The 25375-nt window shown below is 39.9% G+C and overlaps 1 protein-coding gene across 1 annotated transcript; it reads left to right on the forward strand.

Annotated features, from left to right (window-relative positions):
• The first annotated feature begins 1240 nt into the window (after positions 1-1240).
• Positions 1241-24815, forward strand: ada (adenosine deaminase). The gene is made up of 11 exons (XM_078255840.1): positions 1241-1399; positions 6228-6289; positions 7722-7844; positions 11984-12127; positions 13570-13685; positions 15284-15408; positions 20446-20517; positions 21961-22062; positions 22376-22443; positions 22552-22681; positions 24621-24815. The coding sequence occupies exons 1-11, from the start codon at positions 1256-1258 to the stop codon at positions 24723-24725; spliced, it is 1191 nt and encodes a 396-aa protein (XP_078111966.1). The 5' UTR covers positions 1241-1255; the 3' UTR covers positions 24726-24815.
• Positions 24816-25375: the final 560 nt, after the last annotated feature.

The following is a 25375-nucleotide window of genomic DNA, read 5'->3' on the forward strand; positions in this document are numbered from 1 at the left end:
AACTGGAAATAAATAGAGAGGGAAATCAATAAATTTGGCATTAGAAAATAAAAGTCCACCGAAATAAATAAATGTGGATTTATGAAATAAAAGTCTCTTGAAATAAATAAATGTAGACTTATGAAATAAAAGTACCATGAAATTAGTAAAAGCAAAACCTTTTAATATATTTATTTAACTAATTGATTCATTTATATATGAATATTTACATTTATTTAATTATGTATTTATTGCCTCATTTATTTATGTCATGATGTATTTCAAAGGCATGTTTATTTATTTATTCATCTATTTATGTATTTATTAATTTATTTAATACTGAATGAAACGACATTCCATAGATGTAGAACGCCAACTTTTGGTGAATTTAGGAGAAATCTACAGACGCAAATAGACAAAGTATAGTAAAATAAAGACCTAAATGTGTATTTTGGACTTTGTTTTCACCACAAGTCCGAAAGAAGACATGTTATGGAAGACCAAAATTGACCAGTGCATTAAAAACAATGTTTTTTCCTGCCATGTCGCCCCTTAAACTTCTGTGCTCGCTTCACTATATATACTACTACTATATTGTTTTAATCACATTATTAAATTAAGGACTCACTGGCCTACTAGTACTTGAGTAGCCTTAAAGGTCCAATATGTAATATTTTTACTGTATTTAATTTAAATTAAAAAAAATGACCACAATATGTCATCAGATATTAAGGAAACATGCTCAGTTGAAATGATACTATCTTCTCTGACAACAATGCTAACGTCAGTATTTTTCCTTTTTCCTTTGAAATTTCCATTCTGGGACCAAATGTCTGTTTTTATTTTTGGCCTGTGTGTTTACTGTAAATGTTATCAACTGGATATAAGGGTAGGCTATTTCAACATATTCTCCATGGCCATTATAGGCTATAGAATCACAGCTGTTTTTGTCAGCCTATACATGCAGAGTAGGCTACTTTACGTAAATACGAAAATTTGCTTGGTGTTCCCCGGTTTGACATAATGAATTAGCCCGGTAAAGCTCTCATCACATGGGTGCAAAGCTGCTGCCATACCGGGCCGTTAATCCTTCTATCTCCTGCAATCTCCATGTGTTAATGCACACTGAACCTGCAGCGCTGTACAGCCCTTACAGTATACCCTCATAATTATATTATATTATATACCCCTCATCATTAAGTATACCCAGGTATAATTATAGCACTTAGTTCCTGCTTTTTTGCCCCTTTGATAAACGAAGGCGTGTACCGGAGCCATGCATATAATAGCCAGACGAGCTGCGATTGGCTTCTGCTCCTCAGTCCTCAGCACTCTGTGCACCAGCGGACTCACTGGCAGCCACAGCCTCTGCACCATGGCCGAGCTCTCCTCCCAACAAGTGGTATTCGACAAGCCAAAGGTACGTTATCAGCCGCCAGTACACTGCAGTGTGAGCATTATTATATATATATATATATATATATATATTAATGGAAGGGTTGGAGAATTATTGAATGGCGCGCTTTTCCTAATTTTACGCAAAGGAACATGTGGCTCGTTGGTTTTACGCATTACGACTCCGTTACATTATTTGTGTTCTCGTGACAAGAAGAAGAAGAAGAAGAATGGTTAAAAATATAAATAAATAACTCAAATGTCAGACAACATTTACCGCTGTCGGTGTTGTGCTTGAAGCCGGTAGTGAAACACGGAAGTATGTATGTATTATTGCATAGCCTACAGTTTCACATGTGACAACCGACTTTAAACAAAAATCCAATCAAAACAACATCCATCAGTCAAGCAGCACAGTGAAGAATGAAATGAGATGTTTACATTATATCATTCATACTGCCATGCCATGGAGCAAAGAAATGAGTGTGATTCCTGAACTTGGATCGTGCTTTACAACAGTTTGTTCTGTAGTCCAGGTAATAGGTAATACTGCATGAATGCGTGCTTGTGGTGGAAGAAGTATTTCAGATCCTTTACTTAAGTAAAAGTACTAATACCACACTGTTAAAAAATACTCTGTTACAAGTCTTGTAAATGTTACTTACTATGTAAGTATCATCAGGAAAAAGTATTAAAAGTAAAAGTACTCAATGCAGAAAAAGCCTCACATTTTAGAAACTGTAAAGGATCCAAACAGTTAATGGTCTAATCATTTCAGCTGGACTTGTAGGCCGTTATATTGTTGGCTAGTTTCATTTTAAATAAAACATTGTATTTTATAAACTACATGTGTTTTGTGTGCAAACATCTCAATTTGTGTAACTAATAACTAAAGCTGTCAGATGAATGCAGTGGAGTAAAAAGTACAATATTTCTCTCTTAAATGTAGCGGAGTAGAAGTAGAAAGTGGCATGAAAAGAAAAGACTCAAGTAAAGTACAAGTACCTCAACATTTATGTTAAAGTACAGTACTTGAGTAATAGTAGTTGAATAGTTACATTCCACCACTGGATGAAGGGATTCACCTTTAATGCATGCCAGCTTCTCCTCACTGTAATAGAAACACACACAGAAACACCACTTATTATTAGTTCTTTCATTAGCTGGCATAGAGACAACTGGCTTTCATTAAAAGCCTTACAGTGAAATGCACCGTTCATTTTCAGCTAATTTCACATGCACATCAGGCACACAGGCGTGAAATGTATATTCACTGACTGGTGCCCTTTGGAGTCTTGGGTCTGGAGCTGACAGCTGATAAGAAGCCAAGAAATTACATATGTGTGTGTGTGTGTGTGTGTGTGTGTGTGTGTGTGTGTGTGTGTGTGTGTGTGTGTGTGTGAGAGAGAGAGAGAGCGAGAGAGAGAGAGAGCGAGAGAGAGAGCTCATGAATTGTAAAAGGAGAGGCCTCGGGGGCTGCATGCAGAATTAATCTGATTAAATATTAATTTGCTGTTGTGGAAATGATACCACTGATGGGGGTTTTGTCTGTTGCAGTAGCCATCAGTTCACCATCCATGCTTCATATGCTAACAGCACAGTATAGTAAGGTTATTACAGTCAGTGTGTGCTTATGTAATAAGTGGAGATTATTCTCATGATTGATTCATCTCCTGATTATTAACAGTGAGACGTGCTCATCAAAATTTCATAAAATCCACATTTGACATCTTCAACTGTCTGCTTTTTGTCCAACCAGCAGTCCAAAATTAAGAAAATATTCAGTTTACGTTAGGGCTGCAACTGACGATTATTTTCATTGCGATTAGTCCGTCCATTATTCTCTCGATTAATCGAGATCAGTGTTTCCTAAAAAGCCCAAGATGACTTCTTCAAACGTCTTGTTTTGTCCACAACTCAAAGATATTCAGTTTACTGTCACAGAGGAGAGAAGAAACTAGAACATCTTCACATTTAACATTTAACAACTTGTAGGGCGGCCTAAAGCCTTTCTACATACCTTTTCAGCATAGAATGCTAAGCTATTAAAATAGCCTAATAATTGTTGGCATGATTTCATAAATCATGTTTTAATGTTAAACATACATGTGGCACAGTGAATCCTTAGGATTAGGAATAGACCGACTATCGGCCCTGGCTGATTATCGGGCTGTTTGTTGGCTGTTTGCAGATTATCTGTATCTGCGTATTATTTGCCTGATAACCGATAAAGTTAATGAATTAAAAAGTGGTCTAACTTTGGCTCGGCTCCAGCTCGGTGTCTGTCCCTCTGCTTCGGTTTCACCCACCACTGAGTCTGACTTAATGTCCCGCCCACAACCCTATCTGGCTCTCTTTTACTGTGTAGTATGTTGAAAGTTTCTAATATTATTAAATAAATGCTTAAAGCATTTAAAAAAAGTTTTGCGTAGGAGTTTGTTACATTCCAAAATCTTAATTTTGACTTTCATTTTCACTCTAAATGCAAATCGGTTCCAAATATCGGTTATAGGTGTCATTAACTACCAATAATCAGTTTCCATATCGGCCTTAAAAACCAGTATCGGTCGATCCCTATTTAGGATTAACTAAATAGGGATGGTGGCTATTTTAGTGACTACCGCCAGTAAGCAGTGGGGATTTATATTTGTTAATACTATGTTGGATTCATGTTAAATGACAATTCTGGCACAAAATGAATCTAGGGGTTAATAACATTAACACGATAGCAAGCATAACAAGCTCAAAATAGCACCACACTTCAACGGTAGCATAATTAAGGTTGTTTTACATGTAGGGACCCTCATTATGCTACCGTGGAAGTGTGGTGCTATTTTGAGCCTTGTTAGTGGTATAGAAATTGTGATTTACCCTCTTCCCCGAAAGCTAGCGTTAGCAGCTAACCCCCGGTTTGCGGTACACATATGTTATTAACCCCTAGGTTCATTTTGCGCCGGAATTGTCCTTTAAGACATTTCCATTTTTGAAAAAACTTTCCAAAATTAACAATAATTTGGAAGCCCCCATGCATTGACTCTGAGGACCCCCTAGGGGGTCGCGGCCCGCCTGTTGAAGATCCCTGCTGTATATAAGTTACCACTATGTAGAACAGAAAGTGCTGTGTGTACTGAAAGAATTACCACAGGATGTCCTGAAGTTCCAGCTGTGAACCATCTGACGCTCCACCACATCAGGCTTTTAGGGGAAGAAAATCGTTGTAAACAAGCAGTTTGCAGTAACACGCATTACTTCTTGTCTTGTTGTAAACATATAATCTCAAGATTTTCTTTATTTTACAACACACAGCTGTTCAACGTTTGCTTTCTACGAAAGTAGTGAGGTGATAAGAAAGCAGGTTGGAATAGCAGTTGGTCATAATTATGGCTTATTTTCATTATCTTTTAACAGGTTATTACAGGGTATTTTTTTTTGATTATTCAATGAATCATTTTGCCCACACATCATCAGAAAGTAGTGGAACATTACCCTTGATATCCAAGTGATCTCTTCAAGTCCAAGGTGGTGTCTTCAAATGGTTTGTGTTCAACCAAGAGCACAAAGATATTCAATTTACAATGACATCAAACAGAAAAAAAAGCAGCAAATCTTTACATTTGTGGATCTGGAAGCAGAGGATGATGGAGTTTTTGCTTGAAAAATGACATAAACGATGAATTAATTATCCAAATAGTTGCTGAATTAAAGTTGAAAGTTGATTGATGAATCGATTAAATGTTTCAGCTTTAGTTGTAATACCCTAGAAAGGTTTGGCTTATTAAAAAGCTGGTGGTTGATTCTTTTTTCTTCATTGTTTTTTTAACAAACGAGATCCACATTCTGAACACATACTGTAGAAAAACATTCATGTTTTTATTGCACGGCTGTAGAAAATAACTAAAAAAGTGCACTGGAAGTTGAATGTGTGTCTAAAGGGGAACTCGTGGAAGGAACATTCCATTCCCTAAATGATGTTACCATTGGAAATCTAATACATTTCCTTTGAGTTGTGATGACTTATGAAGGATTTCTCTTCAGGTTCTGAAGCCTGCAGAAAGCCTGAACGATGCTTTGATTCAGGGCATTTGACCAGAGACTGTTAATATAATCTTTGAGCTGTTGTAGCTCTTGTAAGTTGTTTTGAACATTATACACTTCTCAGGATTCAGGATAAAAATATCAATAAAGTTTAGAGCAGCTTCATGGCCAAAAGGTGGGGGCATACACTTAATTTATTAGCTCCACCAAAGAGGTTATGTTTTCGGTTTGGTTTGTCTGTCTGTTTGTCTGTTAGTCTGTTTGTCTCTCTGCAGGATTATAGAAAAAACTACTGGCCTGATTTTCATGAAACTTGGTGGAAGAGTGTAGCATGGGCCAAGGAAGAAAACATTAAATTTTGAAGCGGATCGAAATCACAGGCCGGATACACAAATTATTTTTCACTATTGTTAACATTGCCAGAAATGGCCTGGCCGAGGTCTGGGCTCTCCAAGGGCCAGACTGATGAGAGAAGTTTTGGCTTCAGTTGTTGAAGGAGGAGCACAGATTTATTGGTTTCATCTGCCTGAATAAATCACGGCCCGCAGTGCTTGAAGGAGAGCCAGGACACTTCATCTTCTTTGGCCTTTTCACCACTTGTTGCCCAGTCATGTGCACTACATTAATGATGACCAGCACCACTGTGCTCTCCGGTGGCTCTCTTTTTAAACCCTTCCCAGTATCTGACATGCTTCGTTATTCTCCTCTAAACTAAAGTTTGCAATCCGACTCAGATATATGGTCTTATCTGTCGATTTGAAAGAAGAAGAAAAAATGTTTTAGTTGATTAACAACAACTGGATCTTTCTCATCCACAGGTTGAGCTGCATGTGCACCTCGATGGAGCCATCAGGGTGCAGACTCTTCTTGATGTTGCCAAGTACGTTAGTTAAGAGATAAGAAGATGTCATTGTTCCTTCCCAGTTTTGTTGATTAACTGTACTTGTGAATATGAATATTTGATAAAGTAAAATAGATAACTGATGAATCGCCCCGAGCAAGTGTATCGGCTGATATTAGGTTATCGCAGATATATTGTTCAGGCTGAGAAGTACCCCAAAAAATTGCAGTAGTTCAGTAAATGCAAGAGATATGTTTGAAACATTGTCGCCATTAGAAAAGTGATATCCACCACAGAGCACAGATTTGTTTTACCGACTGCAAAACATGTTCTGAACATACTGTATCGTGGTCAGAATTCTTAAATAACCAAAATTAAGGGATTCTTCACTATTTGAATACAGTTTTTTTGTTATCAGAGTTCATATGAGTTCATATGGGGAACATGTAAGCAAACAGTTGCCCATGTACTTTGTTTCTGTCCACCTGATGAATGTAAGTCCAATATTCACTCTCCTATTAGCTTGGTTTTGGTCTCCTCCAACTAGTGGGGAAAATTTCAGTCCCTAAGTCTGTCTCTGCCGCTAAGTACTCCACAATGTTCACCAGCCAGTTGCTAACTGTCTCAGCTTGCCAGGCAGGTATCAGAGTATTTTTGCCAAAAACAATCTGCCTGCACCATCTGAACATGGCGCTAATGAGAGCAGTGCGACTGAACCAAAATATTAAAGTTGCGGACCACGAAACCCAAACAATGAGCTAAAAAGACGCTGAAACGCTCCGTAGAGCTGAGGGGAACTGTCGGTTTCAACGTAACACGTTGTCATCCGATCCATTGGTAATGTAAAACATAATAATAGATTAGAGCAGCTTTAATACTGCATTTTCAGAATATAATAGAGCAATAACCTTACTTTCTTTTTCTATTTTTAAGATTCTTTTTTGGGGCTTTTCCCTTTATTTGACAGTGACAGTGGATAGACAGGAAAGGGAGAGACGGGATGACACTCAGCAAAGGGCTGCAGGTCGGATTTGAACCTGCGTCGCTGCCAAGGACTCAGCCAACATGGGGCGCACGCTCTACTGGCTGAGCTAGAGGTTGCCCCAATAACCTTTTTCGGTTACACTTTACTTGAAGGTATCTACATAAGAGTGACATGACACTGTCATGAACGTGTCACAAACATTATAAACAAGTCATAAACGTTTATGACATAACGCTTCTTTTAGTAAGTGTCATTCGGTTTTTGTCATGACAAGTTAGGGTTAGGGTTATGGTTAGGGTTCATGTGTCATGACTGTGTCATGACAGTGTCATGTGTTCATGACAATGTCATGTCACTCTTATGTAGCTTCCTTCAAGTAAAGTGTTACCCCTTTTTAATTTTAAGATAGCAGAGCAAATCAGGTAAACTAGATTTAGAATTTGGGGTTTAAATGAAACAAAGAACACATTTCCATTTCCTTTCTAGGAGACGCAACATCCCTCTACCAGCGAATACGGTGGAGGAGATGAGGCAGATCATTATCGTCCAGCAGCCCGCCACCCTCACCATGTTCCTGGGCAAGTTCGAGGAGTACATGCACGTGGTTGCGTAAGTGCCGACAGGTCTCCTTTGATGATTCCGTTTCATAATTACCAAAGGTGTTTTCCTTACTCAGCAGGTGACAGGGATTGCAAAGAGCTGGGGCCTCATGTATAAACGTTGCGTACGCTGGTTTTCACGGACACTTTGTGATGTATAAAAAATGTACTTGACGTGAGAATGTGCGTGGCCGTCCGCAAAATCTTTTCTGGCTCTGTAACGTGGCGAATTTTAACTGAAAAGTGCCGAAAATCACCAAACATTACAAAATAAAGTTTCCACTTCATTTACTGGCACACGTCTGTGACATTGTCTCTGAAAAAACATAATTATATCCACTGATACTCCATAAAAGTTTGATCATTTATGTGGATAATGTTTCACATCTTTCACACTATTAACTGTTTAATTTGCAGGCTATTCAACCTCTGTTGAACGTGAGGACGGGAAATGAATGAAAAATCCACTTAGAAAATACTTTCAGTCATCCTCTGTATTTCCCATAGATGAAATATCTTATTCACTGTGCAACAAAAAGATCGGCCCGGAAAAATGCAATAGTGTCTGTGAGTCTGTAGTTGCTGAGGCTCAGACATCCATGGCGCACAGGAGGTTGGACGCACGGATCCATCTCCCCAGGAACGAACGCTGTGTCGGGGGGGGGGCAAACTCATGTGATGCATAATTGATCCCGTGGATGATTTGTAGGCTATTAAGTGAACAAGGTGTACCCGGTCCACCAAACACTGCGCTGTCTTGACTGTCTTAATTCTGCACATAGCCTATTTCTGTTGCTGTAGTCCTATTTACTATTTCATTATTTCATCCATGCCTGGACGCAGCGGATCCGTGCGCACTGTCACCTGCCGTGGAGACGCCTCACTAACCTCTCCTCCTCTGAGTCGGACCTCCGTCGCGCTGGACTCCGTTTCACTGAGCCTACTAACACGTAGAAAATAAATAAATGGCATTACATCAGTGAGTTCAAACTGCTTATTGTGCGTAATTTGGACTGACAATGAGATGCATGTTGTTCTGTAACTGGTGTGCCGCTGACACTATTCTCTTGATTTCCACTTCGACATTGGACTTTTTTTTAATTTTTTATTTCTGCAATGGTTCGGTGCGTTCACTGACCGGTCACCATTTGCTATTCTGGGCATTTTCTTTTATTGCTTATCCAAGATAACAAACCTCCAAACAGAACATTTTTGTTCTCGGCTCTACCTCCGCGATCAGCACCTCAACCTCACAGTCGGTGAAGTTTTTTTTCCGTCTGGGGGCGCATTTGTAGAAATTTCCATATTAATTTATGGGAGGAGGCAAGGCGGGGTCGGTGGCTCGTTCATGTGCGCTCGATTTCACGTTGATTGTGATGTATAAAGGAAAGGTGCGCAGGACGTGGCGTACGCCCGGTTTTATACATGTGAATATTTCTGTGCGTAGGTACTTTTCAAGTTTTGGCCGTACGCCATCTTCTGGTATGAAAGCTGCGCAATCTTTTATACATGAGGCCCCAAGACTTTGGAGTGATTAAGAGTCAGGGTCATCACCTCATTACTGTCGCAGGAATGTTTTTACCCCAAAGTCTACCATGAGGTCAAAGTCCAGGCAGTTATGTTATACAATTATGATGCATCCAAAGTCTGAGCACCAGAGTGTGTAGTATAGGTTGAAGGTCTGGGACAATATGCTTTTGTCCCGATTTGATTCTTTCACGATACATGGCTGCCGATTCCATTTGTACTGCGATTTTCATGTATTGCAATTCTAGAAGTATTTACTGCTGCCACTAACGACTCATTTTCTAACTGTCTGGGCTTTCACCTTAACCTTCACATCAATATCAGCCTACTTTTGTTAGAAGCTCATTAAGTAAACTGTTCAAAAACATATGTATTAACAATCTAAGCAGAAGTATCTGCATTTCCATTAGGTTATACCATATTAGTCAGAGTCTGGACTAGCCTACTACCCTTAGCTCAGCTCCCCACGCTTAGCTCTGCCTAATAATGAATCGCGCTGAAAGCAGGCAGGCATGCAGCTATGCTGCTCGCGTTTACCCTTGCATGCATGGCGGGGTTTAAAACATGACTGCCAAAGTCTAAGTAGCCTGTTGAACATCCAAAGACAGTCATTGTACTTCTCAAGCTAGCTCGCCGTTTCATTAATCATATACTTAGGTTGTCTTTTCCTTTTTTGTGGGCACATCTTGAACAACTCCTGTGTGTTTCCTTTTTAGGTGCTCGTGCATTGTGGTTGTGCTCCTGTGATAAGCAAGTGAAGTTTGACAGTGTACAGATCACTCTTTTACCAGTTGGCCTGAAATACTCCCATACTTTTGAAGCTTTTGGTCTAATTCTCGGACTTGAATCGGAGGACTCACCTGCCTCCGCCATTTTTCATATCAAAGCAGTTAAGGCGGGGGGAGGGGGAAGAAAGAGGATAGCAGCAGATTAACCAGCAGGGCGCGCACAGCACACAGACTGGTGTGGAGGTGAATTACAGTGAGCCGTTTGAGACGGGAGACCAAAAATAAATAGGGGGTCAATAGGTAAACGCCACGTCGACCTATATTAATGGTTGATTACGTCGACTTAAGTCGACTAATCGCTGCAGCACTAGAAGTACTGCGATTCGATAGTATTGAGTATTGCGATTTTCTTTCCCTTCTTTAACAAAACCAAAAGTTGAATAATCCACTTCTAGAGACGATATATCCTGAGACATTTCTAAAAACTGATTGGTTTCTAAAAAGAATGCACATCACGTTAGTCAGTCAGTCAGTCTGACATTTATTTCAGTTGTTAAAAAAAATGTAATAAATACATAACATGGATTTTCTGCATTTTCTGCTTTTGTTCAGAAAACGGATATGATATGATATGATGCAGTACCGTAGTAACAGAAAATAACTAGGTCAATCATTGTTAAAAAAATATACATACTGTATATCAATTCTAGGTAAAAGAATCGTTTTTTTTTGTTTCCCCCACCCCTAATAGGCTGTGATTGATGGTGTTGGGCTGGATTTAAAATGCCAGACATGCAGAACAGGAACACATAAGTATTAGAGCTCAAGTGTCGACTTGGCAACCAAACGGAGGAGAGTAAAGTTGTTCAGGGAGCCTTTCCGGAGTCTTATATCAAGCCCTGCCGTGACGCTGAACTGTTCAGAAAATACCAAATAAAGACACTCCACAGCCGTGAAAGCTTTCCACAATGACGGTCTGTAGAGAGGCCGGACTGCAGCGCGCAGTTGTGCTGAATGGACCCTCTTGGATCGAGGCTCTTGAAAGCCTTGTGTGCTTCAACAACATAGGGAACTTGCTAGCTGAGTTTAGCTGATTTTTTGTTGTATGAGCTCAGTGGGGATGTGTGTGTTTGGGTGGGTGGGTCGGGGGTTAATGAGAGGATGCTGGAGAACAACAGGCATTCAGACCTGTGTAAATGCTGGAAGCTGTGTTGTTGTCCGTCATGTGATGTGGGGCGGACAGTGTGCTGCTGAGTCTAAAGGGAAGAGGGAAAAGGAGCTGTGAATAGTTTCACAACACTGCTGTGTATTGTCAGTAGGGCTGGATTTCCATACATTTTAGGCACCGACCAAATTGCCTCCATAGTATCGAGTATGGTAAAAATGCCTTTTCATTCAAAACCACATTTCAATACCTAAGGAGTAAATCTGTGGAAGTGGAAACTATTTTTTAATGAATCACTTTTAAATTTGAAATAAGTCAGTCTGACATTTATTTCATTTGTTAAGAAATACATAACATGGAGTTTCTGCATTTTCTGCTTTGGCTCTGTTTTGATGGAAACAGATATGCTGTAGTACCGTATAAACAGAACATATTTAGGGGGATCATTAGTAAAATAAAAAAATAAAAAAATATTGATTCTAGGGAAAATTAAAAAGAAATCACGATACATACGTGAATCAATTAGTTTCCCACCCCTAGTACAAAGGAGAAGTGTAGGAGGTGTTTAAATGAAATTAATTATATCATATCAGTAATACTCTGTACATGTTTATATTGCTCATTTTGTAAGCCATCATTGTTTAGATAATGGATTAGCAGTGACTAATGGTTTCATTTGTACCACTGAGAAAGTCATTCATTTTGTGTTTTTCTTTTGTTTGTTTTCAGTGGAGACAGAGAGGCCATTAAGAGGATGGCCTATGAGTTTGTGGAGGACAAAGCCAAGGAGGGAGTGATTTATGTGGAGGTCAGATACAGCCCGCATCTGCTGGCTAACACTAAAGTGGATCCAATTCAATGGAACCAGAGAGAGTAAGTCTTTGGTGAACCCTTGTGTTAGACAGGGATGTATTAAAGGGTAACTTCTGGATTTTTCAACATGGACCCTATTTTCCTATGTTTTTGTGTCTGTTGATGGGAACAACAGTCTTTGAAATTGATCCAGTATTAAGCAAGACTGCTGCATCCGTGCAAAAATTGCTGTTGTTGCCACTGTCAGGCTCAGATTAATATTGTGTTTGACCACATTATGGAAAGGATCCCTATAGAGTTAGACCTTTTTGTTAAAGAGTAGGATCTAGGCCTGCACGATAAATCGCGATCTCGATTCACCCCTGTTCACGATTTAATTTTTAAATGACTTCAATTTTTTTTTTTTTCCTCTCTCCTTCAATTAATTTATTGAAAGCATTTGACATTGACTTTGACATGTTTTAGTTATGTAAAGACATGTTCAAGGAGTTCAGATAGAGCCTGTATCAGGGCCATATTTAGTTCAATGTGTTATATGTCACTATTTTTGGTAGCCAACTGTACTTAAATGGCCATTATGTACTTTATTTTCTTTATTCATTGAAGCCTCTATGTGTACAGGCTTGTGGTGATGCGCAATGTGCATGTTTGGTACTGCCAATTGGTTTTGTTTTGTCATGGTTCATGTGTGCAATAATATTACACTTCGTGAGAAAAAAAACATGGCAGAGAATCATGAGAGTATCAATGTTTTTTTAGATTATTTTTTGGGCATTTTAGGCCTTTATTTGGATAGGACAGCTTAGACTTGAAAGTGAAGAAACAGAGAGAGGGAATGACATGCAGCAAAGGGCCACAGGTCAGAGTCGAACACGTGGCCGCTGCGTTGAGGAGTAAACCTCTATATATGGGCGCGTGCTCTACCAGGTGAGCTAACCAGGTGCCCGAGAGTATCAATTCTAAGCTAAAAAATCGTGATTCATATTTTTCCCCGAATCGTGCAGGCCTAATAGGATCCTTTTTGTTCAAAAGCCGTTTTGGTTCGTCTTTCCACTGTTCCAACGACCACCACTCTGGTTTGGTTGAAATAAACCCATTTACATGTGGCTCTATACACGCTAAAAGTATTGTTTATTTAAATGGAGTCTGGTAGGTTTGGCGTTGGCGATGGCGATTTCGAAGCCGTTTCTGGTTAATCAAAAAAGACTTTACTCTTTACCCAAAAGGTTCGTCTCTGTAGGGATCCTTGTCATAATATTGTCAGACACTTAAGAATAATAATCTGAGCCTATCAGTGGCAAAAAAACAGCACTATTGTGGACATAAATTGACAGTGAACATTTGCCCCGAGTGGTTACATTGCAGTCCGGTTCGCGGGTGCCGATTACAGCGTTCGCTCAATACTGGACCAATTTCAAAGATTCTTGTTCACACGAGACACCAATGCATGGGGAAATAGGGTCCATGTTGACACTCATTGTATGTTTTCTGTCTTCACTCAGAGGTGACCTGAGCCCAGATGAGGTGGTGCACCTGGTTAACGAAGGCCTCAGCGAGGGGGAGAGGGCCTTCAATATCAAAGCCAGGTCCATTCTATGCTGCATGCGCCACATGCCAAGTAATGAACTGTTCATGCTCTTGTCTGCCCAAACAACCTTGTGAGATAAGGCTCCTTACTGTACTGTCTCAAAGCTCTGCCTCAGTTGTTCTTATCAGAGAACTGAACAAATCACTGTGTACAGTCTAGAAGCTGTAACTGTTACTGTAACATAAGCAGTGGCTGCCTCAGCAGCAGCAGAGCCTGTAGTGATGAGTCTGTTGCAAATCTGCTTTACTCCATTTATGCAGCTGTTTCCTATGTGACCCAACAGCCAAGTGCAAACCAAACCTGTCATTACATGCTACATTACATCACTTGCAAAACATGCTGTAATATCACCAAGTGCTTACATCTTTATGCAGGAGACTTCCTGAACGGCTGGAGGACATCTGATTTTGTTATTATACTGTAGATGAGAAGTGCTATTTTAGGAAGATTGTACAAGCTGTTGCATATCTGTATGCAGTTAGATATGTGTATGTTTAAACAGAATGCAGTCTAACACTTTAATGCAGCATCTAAAATACGCTGCATATTCATTCAAAGTCTGTATGATGATCTGGGACATTGCATCATATGTATGTAACTGTTATGGTTTTGTGAAAGTAGGTTGTTTTCATACAGTGGTAAAAGTCAAGATGCCAATTAAAGGAATAGTTACGCTTATTTGCTTTCTTGCCGAGTTAGATAAAAATACTGACACCACTCTCATGTCTGTATGGTAAATATGAAGCTACCGCCAGAAAACAGTTAGCTTAGCTTAGCATAAAGACCGAAAAAAGGGGGGAAACAGCTAGCCCGGCTTCGTCCAAAAGTAACAAAATCAGCCTACATTAAGCTAAGCTAGTCGGCTGCTGGTGGTAGATTCATATGTTCCGTACAGACATGAGAGTGGTACCTATCCTCTCATCTAACTCTCGGAAACAAAGCAAAAAAAGCACATTTCCCAAAATGTCGTGGTTACTGTCAGCCAGATAAACACAGTTACTACGGCATGTTGGGTAACGTTGTCTTGTGCTTGTCATAGCTGTAAGCTTGACGCAGATGGATGTAGCATGATTCTTGGACTGTATCATCACATTTCATCCACACATCATCTGCACAGCGTCGTAGTCGAGTGTAACTGTTGAGTCTGAGTCGAGTCTCGATTCCCCAGTATACCAGTCCAAGTCGAGTCGCCATTACCGGCCGTTTGAGTCCAAGTCATCTCCCCAATTGTGCGTTCACACGAACTACAGTCGCAGGTGCAGGACACACGCCATGCCCCCGCAAAAAAAAAAAGTTACAGACTAAATGTATGTCATATCTTACATCAGATTGTTATGACCTTTTGCACATAAAAGTAGTCGGAAACGTTATCCAACTTCAGAGTTGTACAAATTTTATGAATGCTAGATTTCATAAATCGTCCAAGTAATCAGTCAAGTCAACTCACCAGTCCAAAAAATAGCGACTGGAGTCTGAGTCCAGTCCACTCGAGTACCCCATCTCTGTGTGTGTGTGTGTGTGTGTGTGTGTGTGTGTGTGTGTGTGTGTGTGTGTGTGTGTGTGTGTGTGTGTGTGTGTTGTCAGGACCAAACATTGTAGTAATATATATGTTTTTTTTAACTCTCCAGGCTGGTCCATGGATGTGGTGGAGCTGTGTAAGAAATATCAACACGAAGGAGTGGTCGCCATCGATCTGGCAGGGGACGAGTCACTCAACTGTGAAGCCTATCCAGAACACAGGAAGGCCTATGAGGTGAGCGTGTGAAAACATCTATGCAATACCAACAGTCAAGGCCGTCTTTGTCAAAGCATGAGGGAGATTAAAAAGTCGGGTCTTGGGTACTTTATTCGCAGCCTCACATGCCAGACACATAACAATAACTGGTATAGCAACAACAGCAATAATTGGGCTTAATGGCAACTTGAGTGGAGTGTTTTGTCCCCTTGAATGCGTTTTTGAAAAAGCCTGGGATTTCTTCAACCCTTATGTTGTCTTTCTGTCGACAATGCAACTTGTTGGGTCAAAATGAAATCTTAACACTTCTTTTGGCGTTTCCAATGTTTTCAGCCATTTCTTTTTTTCACTACCACCAGTATTTACACTACTATCACCAAGTTATTACCACTATAGTTTTATACTTAGTTTTGAATTCATGGTCAATAAATCTCATTTATATGAGTTTAAAAAAAGAGAGAGGGGGAATGACATGCAGCAAAGGGTCGCAGGTTGGAATTGAACCAGCGGCCACTGCGGTGAGGACCAAGCCTCTGTACATGGGGCGCAAGCTCTACCAGGTAAGCTACCCAGGCACCCCCCCCCGTGTTATTTTTTTGGCAATTCGGTTGAAGGAAACCCAAATTTCTGTAATAGAAACTTTGAAAATGGGTCAAATTTGACCCCGAGGACCACAGCAGGGTTAACAAGAAGTGTGATTGCTGGAGAAAAATTGCTGACAGTGTAATTACATAAGTAGACTCCTACCTTGGCATTAAAGCACAGTCATCATATTGTTTTTATTGATACCATATTGCAGCATTATGAGGTTGCAAAAAGTTTTTATAGTCACAGGCAGAGTCCACCTCATGTTCCCACAAGCTGCATGCTGATGTAAGTATGGCTGCACTTTATCGCCCCAGCAATTTTCAGGAATCCTTAGAAAGAATGTGAAGCTTTGTTTTGTAGCTACGGAGAGGGCAGATACGGCTCTAGGGATGGCTATGGTCCAGACCCAAATATCTTGACAACTATTGGATGGATTGGAGTAAAATATTTTAAAGACATTCATTGTCAGCAGAGGATGAAGTACACTGACTTTGGTGATTCCCTGACGTTTCCTCTTGGTGAAATGTCCCGATAACTTTTAAAGGGACATTTTGGTGCAAACATTCATGTCCCCCTTCAAGATGAATTATACCAGCTTTGGTGATCTCAAACACATGCAAAACTACATTCCCATCAGCCTCAGCTGTACTTTGGGTTCAGTGCTGATTAGTAAATGTCGTCATGCTAACGCGCTAAACCAAGAAGCTGAACGTGGTCAACATTATACCTGCTTTACATCAGCATGTTAGCATTGCCACAGTGAGCGTGTTAGCATTTAGCTCAGAGGATTTTTTTGGCCTTGGCTGGACAATAAAGTTGTATTCTATTCTAAAGCCCTCCTGTGTCCAAGTTCAGCTTCACAGAGCCGATAGCATGGCTGCAGACTCTTAGTCTTGTTAAACCTTCATGTTGTCCTCGGGTCAAATTTGACCCATTTTCAAAGTTTCTATGTCATAAATATGGGTTTCTTTCAACCAAATTGCCCAAAAATAACTCGGATGGTTTCAAACACGAAACAGGCTGTGATTATCCATCAACATACGTTCCTCTGAACTCACTAAACAATTAGTCAAAATAATTCATAATTTCTGGGGGGGGTTTTTAAATAAAAAAATAGGTATACTTTAATATGAATGAGGTTTATTGACCATGAATTCCATAAGTAAGTGTAAAACTAGTTGAACTGAAGTTGGCTAAGAAGATATAACACAGAATTGGGGACTGTCTATTTTCCAAGAAAAATGGATCCGTTCCAGACTGAGTATAAAGGGCCCTCAAGTGAGGAGGGCCCACAAACGATAGCTGTGGATGTGGGGAGGGGCTCATAGAGAATGCCTACTGTATGTACAGGGTCAAGACTTTTGTGCTACACCCCTGATAAACGTTACAGATGAAGAGGAATTAAATGTCTTTATCTGTAATCAACGCAGTACGGCAGTAAAACCTAAAACTCTCAAACCTATTTCCTCCTAAGCACTGACAAAAAAAAATCCAATTTGGTTAACAGCCAGTATTTATTGATTAATTCAGAGAAAACCACAGTAGGTAATCAATTTAGCCTATCAGACCATAATGAATGCGGTAGATTAATCAGTTAATACGCTACAGCGCTGGACGTGGAACAAGACTTACCTGAAATGAATTGCATGGATAAAGGATGGGGGGGAGGTAACTGCATGGAGACAGGTTAGAATATTTCAGCCCATTTCTTTTATACATTTTTCAGTCTAATGTGAGAATAGAGGAGGTAATTGTCCTTATAGACCGCTGACTGTTTCTCCTGATTGCTCATTTCTTATAAAACTAACTTTCTGTCACTTTCTGAAAATGACTGAATGTTCCAGCACCATTGAGTGTGTTACTGTAGTTTCGAGGTGGTCAGTTGCCTGTTAGTCACCGATACTTGAGATAGCAAACATACCTCACTGACCATACCACACATACCATACAATAAGTGTGTGCGTGTGTTTTAACAATGAAATTAAAACACAGCCGGTTAAAAGTCATCAAGTCAATTTAACAGCTTGGTATGGCAACCTGAATGTGAAAGAAAAAAAACAAGCTTTCCAAAAGAGTTAATATTGCAGGGAAGGTGATTGGCAGGCCACAAAAGAAGCTCGATGATGTATTTAAGTCATGTTTCCATCTGATTGTCAAGTGAATTTTAACTTTTAAAATGTCACAATAAAAGACGAAAAAAAGAAAATGCAAATTAGAAGCGTTTCCATCAACTGGTTTAGAGCAAATAAACTAGACTACGCAAAGCGTAGTTTCGTCACAATTTGACGTTAGGCGTCTGTAGTGAAGGAGGTAAGCCGTTCAACAATAACACCAGACATTTCTGCACGGGGTGTTATGTGAGGACTTATTTGCTACAACAATTCAACTAAACAATGAAGTCACGCACTGACAACAGAAAATAGTAAACTGTTATTACAGGCAGAGAGCCAAAAGAAACATTGCAACTGTTGTACGTTTAATGTTTGATAACTTGTGATGTCATGGTTGTATTTGAATGTTTTGGAGAAGCCAAAGACAAATAAAGTATAATCTAATAATTCATAAAATTGCCATACATTCTTAATAACCCAGTTCAAAGTATTTTCAGCTGTTGCACATATTTAGTTGATTAGCTCCCTATCAATCAAACATTAAAGATGTCTTTGTTTTTGTTTTTTAAAGGCTTTTTATACAACCTTATTTAATTCTGGTTATTGTGTATTTATGTGTACGAAATACATTTTCGTGAGTGTTTAGTCAAATTTAGGGTTGACTTTCCTCATGTGGTATGCGTACAGTTTATGATTTGTGTGTTTATTTTCCTGGTATAGCACTGTGTAATATTTGGTTTTAATATGTGCCATATTAATACACTTTATTATTATTATTACCATACAACTACAGTATATTACATATAAATTAGGGCTGTCAAACGATTACATTTTCTTAATCGCAATTAATCGTTGATTTTCTATAGTTAATCGCGATTAATCGCATGTTTTATCACATGACTAAAATTCTATTATTTAGCATTTCAGAACTGTTTTTAAGTACATATTAACAATGGAAAGCAATTCTTACCAGTGGATCTTGATTGGGATTCAAATGAATGCAAAGAAAGTTACTTTATGAACTTGATTTTAACATTTGTATTTGTTTATTATATATTTAATCTAGTCACACATTTGAATTTAACAATAACTTTGAATGCACCACGAGGCTGTAAATTACCAGTTTCGTTGAACGCACCGTCTGTGTTTTTCCGACAACAGCAGCTGCAGATTGTTACATCCCGGTGTTGAATCCTCTACAGTGAAATACAGACAAACTTTACACCGTTTAGCGTTAGCTGTCAGCATTTTAACCGTGTTTAATCCAGCTACTAGCTGGCGGTAGGCTAACGTTAGCTGCTGTCGAGTATAGTGTTAACTAGAGTCATGTGCAGCGATGTTTCTGTTTCCTGTAACGTCTGTTTCAGAGCATCAGAGAGAAGTGCAGGCATATCAGTAGCACCGGAATGAGGCACCGGAATCCGCGTTGCTATTCCTGCAGCAGCAGGATGTGTTACAAGGAAGTACGGCAAAATACGCAAAGCCGAGTGAAGTAAAAAATAAATAAATAAATAAATGGCGGCATGCGATTAATACGATCAAAAAAAATTAACCCATTATGTTCGACCCTTAATTGCATCGCGATTAACGCGTTAATGCTGACAGCCCTAATATACACACAGTGCTATATCATATTCAGTTCTCCAGAGATGTGTTTTCACCATCCACAGTGTGGAGAGGTTCTGAAATCCTGTCAAGCTGAATCGATATTGATGAAGAAAATAAAACTTGCTTTAATTATTAACAAGAAGCAGAACTCAGAGAGCAGAGTCCACGGTAATATTCAGGGTTATCTTCATAACTACGTGATCTTTAGATACACTGCAGATTAAGCAACCCACACTTGGTGTGTCCAAGGTTAAGCATGCCAAGATGAAAACAACATAATCAAACCAGAGGAGTGCCTTGGTTTGACTTTAGTTTTCCCTCTAGGAGAAAAATATCCATTTCATTCTTTTATTTAAAAGGTGCAGTAAGTGATTCTGCGCAAAGATTGTTGATATTTGAACTCAACAGCCAAACAAATTCAACCCCCCCCCTTCAGAAGTTCCACCTCCCAGATTCATGGACAGATAACTACTGGCCGGCCGGCACATTCATAAAAAAATGTTAACGCACACAGAAAATAGAGAGCTAGGTGACCTTGAGGAGATATTCAAAAAGTGTATTGGATTAACATCACTTACTGTACCTTTAAGTGTATCTCCAAGTACCAAAGCAAACAAAGCTAGTGTGCACAAACCCTGTCTAAATAAGCAGGACCTCACTAGGTGCTGCAGTATCGCAGATGTGAGAGCCAGATGTTTGACTGTGTTGTTTGGTTGCCGACGTTTTTCCTGATCGATGTTGTTGACAGGAAGCAGTGCGTTGTGGGATCCACAGGACCGTTCACGCAGGAGAGGTGAGCCCGGCGTCTGTAGTGAAGGAGGTAAGCCGTTCAACAATAACACCAGACATTTCTGCACGGGGTGTTCAACTAAACAATGTAGTCACGCACTGACAACAGAAAATAGTAAACTGTCATTACAGGCAGAGAGCCAAAAGAAACAAGGTGTTGGCCAGTTTCAGGTTCAAGTCTGTGTGGGAGAGTCCAGTAAACTGAACAACAAATGCACAAAGGAGCACACAAGTGCATACATATACACATACATACCAATTTAGCTTGGATATGAAAGAGATTCTCAGAGAACTTCAGTTGTAAGCTGTACAAGCAAGAATCAACCCTCAAATATTTTTTCATAATGCACCAGGTTAATGTTCACATTAAGAATTGACCCTCAAAAAGAGGGTTCAGTTCACCAAATCCATGGTGAAAAGGTATATATTCAAGTGCTCATATTATGCTCATTTACAGGTTCATAATTGTATTTAGAGGTTGTACCAGAATAGGTTTACATGGTTTAATTTTCAAAAATCACTATATATTTGTTGTACTGCACACTCTTTTCACCCTGTGTGTTGAGCTCTCTGTTTTAGCTACAGAGTGAGACATCTCACTTCTGTTCCATCTTTGTTGGGAGTCGCACATGTGCAGTACCTCGGTAAGGACTACTAGCCAGTCAGAAGCATGTAGAAGTATGAGGGCGTGTCACACTAGCAGCTAGGCGAGCATTATAACGCGTGTTACAAAGTGACGCACGTTGGCTGGACTACAACAGAGCTGTTTGGAGCAGTTTGTGAACAGTGTTTTCTGTTGGAGATGGTAAGTCCCTTTGGGGTGGACTTTGGGTTTTTTCACTTTGTAAACCTATAACGTGCACAAAAAAGATATATAACACAATAAAGGAAAGGGGAAAAGACAAAATCATAATATGAGCACTTTAAAAGATTGATTCCTGGATTTCATTATTCGATATCAGATCGCTCAAACAATTGATTATTTTAACCCAGCCCTAGGTCCGATTTTGCGTCGTTGCAGTGACAGACCATATTCGATTATTGCCTACTGATGTTATTTGTTGAAGCATGTGTCGTGATATATAATAACTTTGAGGAGGTGACGCATCGTGAGGCATCGTGATATCGATTCAAATCGTTGACAGGATAATCCTAATCGGATCATGAGACCAGTGAAGATTCACACCCCTAGTATAGATGCATTATTATTTTCTACCGTTTTTGTCCATCTCAGCTGCTGTTTCTCAACTCGACTGTTTACAGTCAATGGTCTCAACCACTTGAGTGTAAGAATGTCTCACTTCCATAAAAAGTGGCCGCTCTCTGAGGAAGTCATCCGTCAAAGTGACAGTTCAGCTACCGAGTTGCAAGTCTAGAAATAGCCCGCAGATTCTGCAGACATGTACAACATGGAGGGATTTCTTTTATGCTTTATAACATTTTGCCTCGTGACCCCTTGTCTTGATACTTTTAGGCTGTGGAAGTGCTGAAAACTGAACGGATCGGCCACGGTTACAGAACATTGGAAGACCAAGTTCTGTACAAAAAACTGCTGGCGCAGAACATGCACTTTGAGGTGAGGAACTATCCAGAACGATCACCATTGTCATCAAAGTGCTGCATCACCGACAAGACTATTAATCTCTGCAAAAATGTGCCTGCCACCTATGAAACATACTGTGCCCCGTTCATCCACATACTTAACATTTTCATCATTACGAACTGGGATTGTTTTAGCAGGAAATTATAGAAAGATAGTTGAATGTATTATTACAGTATCTACCAGTAGGAACAGAGTGATACGCTGACCTCTAGTGGAGCCTCTGGTATCACACCTGGAAGAAGAAAGATGGCAGTAATGAGTGCTGCCTATGCTGTTCTGCTTGCAGATGTGTCCTGTTTCCAGTAAGCTGACAGGTGCCTGCGACCCAGACTTCACCAAGCATCCTATCATCACGTGAGCTGCGTTTTTATTACATGACAGTCTGGCAATTAACCTGCATTAAAGTAGAATTGGGGGCTTAAATCATGTTTTGTTTGGATTTTCACCGCTTCCTTTGTTCAGGTTCCGGAAGGACAAGGCGAACTACTCCCTGAATACAGACGACCCTCTGATCTTCAACTCCACCCTGCACCTCGACTACAGCACCGCGCACAAATACATGGGATTCACCGAGGAGGAATTCAAACGACTGGTGAGATCAAATGCATGAATAATTACAGCAGTGGTTCACAGGATGAAGGCATTTGAACATGGTTTGAGATGATAGCATGGGGCGAACATGCCCTGTGCATGGTAATGCCTTTCTCAGTTGCTAATTAAAGCAGGGACAAAGGCCGACATAAAAGAACTGTTCCAAAGCCTCAGATCCTTTTGATAATTACTATTCATAATGTATTTTAAACAGAGTGTGAAGAATTGTGCTTTACATCCAGGCTCCATCAGGTTTGCATTTGGATTGATCATTAAGAGAAGGTAAGAAGATTGATATCGAGGAGGAAACAGCGGGCCTGCCTCTGTCCGAATGTAACAAAATCTGCCCACTGGCACCTCTAAAGATCACTAATTGCCCTCTGTAGCTTGTTTGTAAGTGTAAAAACAACACTTGGTTTTACAGACTATTTCATGACCGGGAGCCATTACTTGTCTCGTCAGCGCTGTGAAGTTGCCAATGCAACCAGCGGTGGCTAGCTGTTTTTTCCTGGTTCCAGTATTTATGCAAAGTTAAGCTAAGCTCCTGCTGTAGGGGTGAATTAAGCGTTATTATGGATCCCACTGCATCTCTAGGCAAGACCCGCCCTACGAAGCAATCCGATCAAGTTGTTAAAGGTTAGGATAGCCGATTGGCCTCAACATATCAGGTTCCGTTACCTTTAACGAGCATGGACGCCTGGCCAATCGTAGCGCGGAATTTGCTATTGAAAGGCGGGTCTTGCCTAGAACTGCAGTGGGTTCCATAATAATGCATACATTACGTATCCCTTTGCTGATTTGAATCGTTTCATTCAGTTGAGCTTCAAAGATTTGTTGTCACTGCCGTTTTTTTTGTAAGCTACGCGATTAAATCCGCTGTTTCTGACTTTCTTCGGTTCAATACTATGTTCAGTTTGTTGCGGTCTGCTTCAGTTCAGTACAAAACTAGCCTATACAAGCTCTGTTTACAGGGTTAATAGCCCAGCGGCCTACTATTTGTAACGGTTATCACATCGTGATTGTTTCTGTGGATTTTCAGTCTTTTAATGAGCTTTTAAACGAGGGAGTAACATACTGCGATTCCTAACTGAGCTGACAACAACACTCTCAGTCACCACTGAGAAGCTCCACTACAAGCTTTTAATTCTGTCAGTGACCGTGGTGATTCAGTTCAGTTCAAAGATTCATTGTTAAAGATTTGTTGTCCGTACATGTACTGAAAACCTCCCATGGTTCCTTTGTACTAAAGGTTAAAGGTTGGACTGGCTCGTACAAACGTGGTATCAATCTTCTAATCTAACTCTCGGCAAGAAAGCAAATAACTTTTTTCCCAAATTGCTGAACTATTCCCTAAAGGCCCCCATATTGTAAAAAGTGAGATTTCCATGTCTTTTTTTAATTATAAAGCAGGTTGACATGCTATATACAGTGAAATTATCAAAACGCTCAATCCACACAGCCTGTATTCAGAAACTGTGTCTTTAAACAAGCCGTTTAACGTTTAGTATGGTTGTGATATCACAACTATATATATATATATATATATATATATATATATATATATATATATATATATATATATATATATATATATAGAGAGAGAGAGAGAGAGAGAGAGAGAGAAACAGTGCCGATACAGTCATTCCCCGGCTGCAATGACAGTGCACAGACTCAGAGAGTGCAGATGCAGAAGACCCAGAAACGCTGACCAATCAGAACAGATTTTTTTTTAGGGAGGGGGGGGGGGCTTAAAGAGACAGGTGCTAAAACGAAGCATTTTAGACAGAGTGTGAATACAGGTATATTCAGACAGACCGTATGAGACCATTAAAGCATGTACACATGTTCTAGTAGAACCCCCAAATACAAGTATGAACCTGAAAATGAGCATGATATGGGACCTTTAAAGTGAACTCGTATTGACTTCTTGTATCTTATAGAACATCAATTCTGCAGAGTCGTGCTTCCTGCCCGAGAAGGAGAAGAAAGAGCTCGTCAACAGACTGCGTGAGGCGTATGGGATGGTATGCAGCACTGCCTTTTAAAGTGAATGAAGAAGGAAGTCTAAGGAGGAAATGTGACCTAACCCAGGGACAAATTGCTCTGAACCCTCAATCTCCCCATCTGACACAATGGAATGACAGAATAACATGCTGTTTATCATATAGCTGCTGCCTTCATCTCACATATTCTGTACATTACCAGCTTGTGTTTTATAAGTATTCCATCTAAGATACCTTTTTAATACTTTAGTGTGCAGTATCCAGAGGATGTCATGGTGCTCTGAACGCTGCAACAAATGTGGGCACGCAAGTGTTATGTGTTTATGAAGCAGATTTTGTTTATATGACCACAGTCTGGATACATGTTTTCATCTTGTGTTTACATCATGGGGTCATTAAGAGAATCAGGTTTTTACTTTGTCAGCATGTAAGGGAAGGATAAGGGAGGTTATTTGTCGTTCATCTTTGGGTGAAAGCATGGAAGGGGGGGGGGACCCAGTGTCTCAAACGTGTGTGCTTGTTGCCCTCCACACGGGAAACCGGTAAAACAGCTCAATACCAAAAGTGTAGTATTATATTCGAACACTAGGGGGCACACCACGGTCACCTATACACTACTCCAAAGGCTTTTGATCTATACATTTATTTTAAATATATATTATAAAAAAACTTCCATTCATAACAGCCACATT

This window comes from Sander vitreus, chromosome 7 (assembly GCF_031162955.1).
Source record: "Sander vitreus isolate 19-12246 chromosome 7, sanVit1, whole genome shotgun sequence".
NCBI lineage: Eukaryota > Metazoa > Chordata > Actinopteri > Perciformes > Percidae > Sander > Sander vitreus.

Excerpts from the sequence above, each read along its gene's own strand:
- ada (XM_078255840.1), top strand. The coding sequence starts at position 1,256 with ATGCATATAATAGCCAGACGAGCTGCGATTGGCTTCTGCTCCTCAGTC. Across the intron at positions 22,063-22,375 it reads CGCAGAACATGCACTTTGAG|ATGTGTCCTGTTTCCAGTAA; the intron begins GTGAGGAACTAT and ends TTCTGCTTGCAG. Across the intron at positions 22,682-24,620 it reads AGGAGGAATTCAAACGACTG|AACATCAATTCTGCAGAGTC; the intron begins GTGAGATCAAAT and ends TGTATCTTATAG.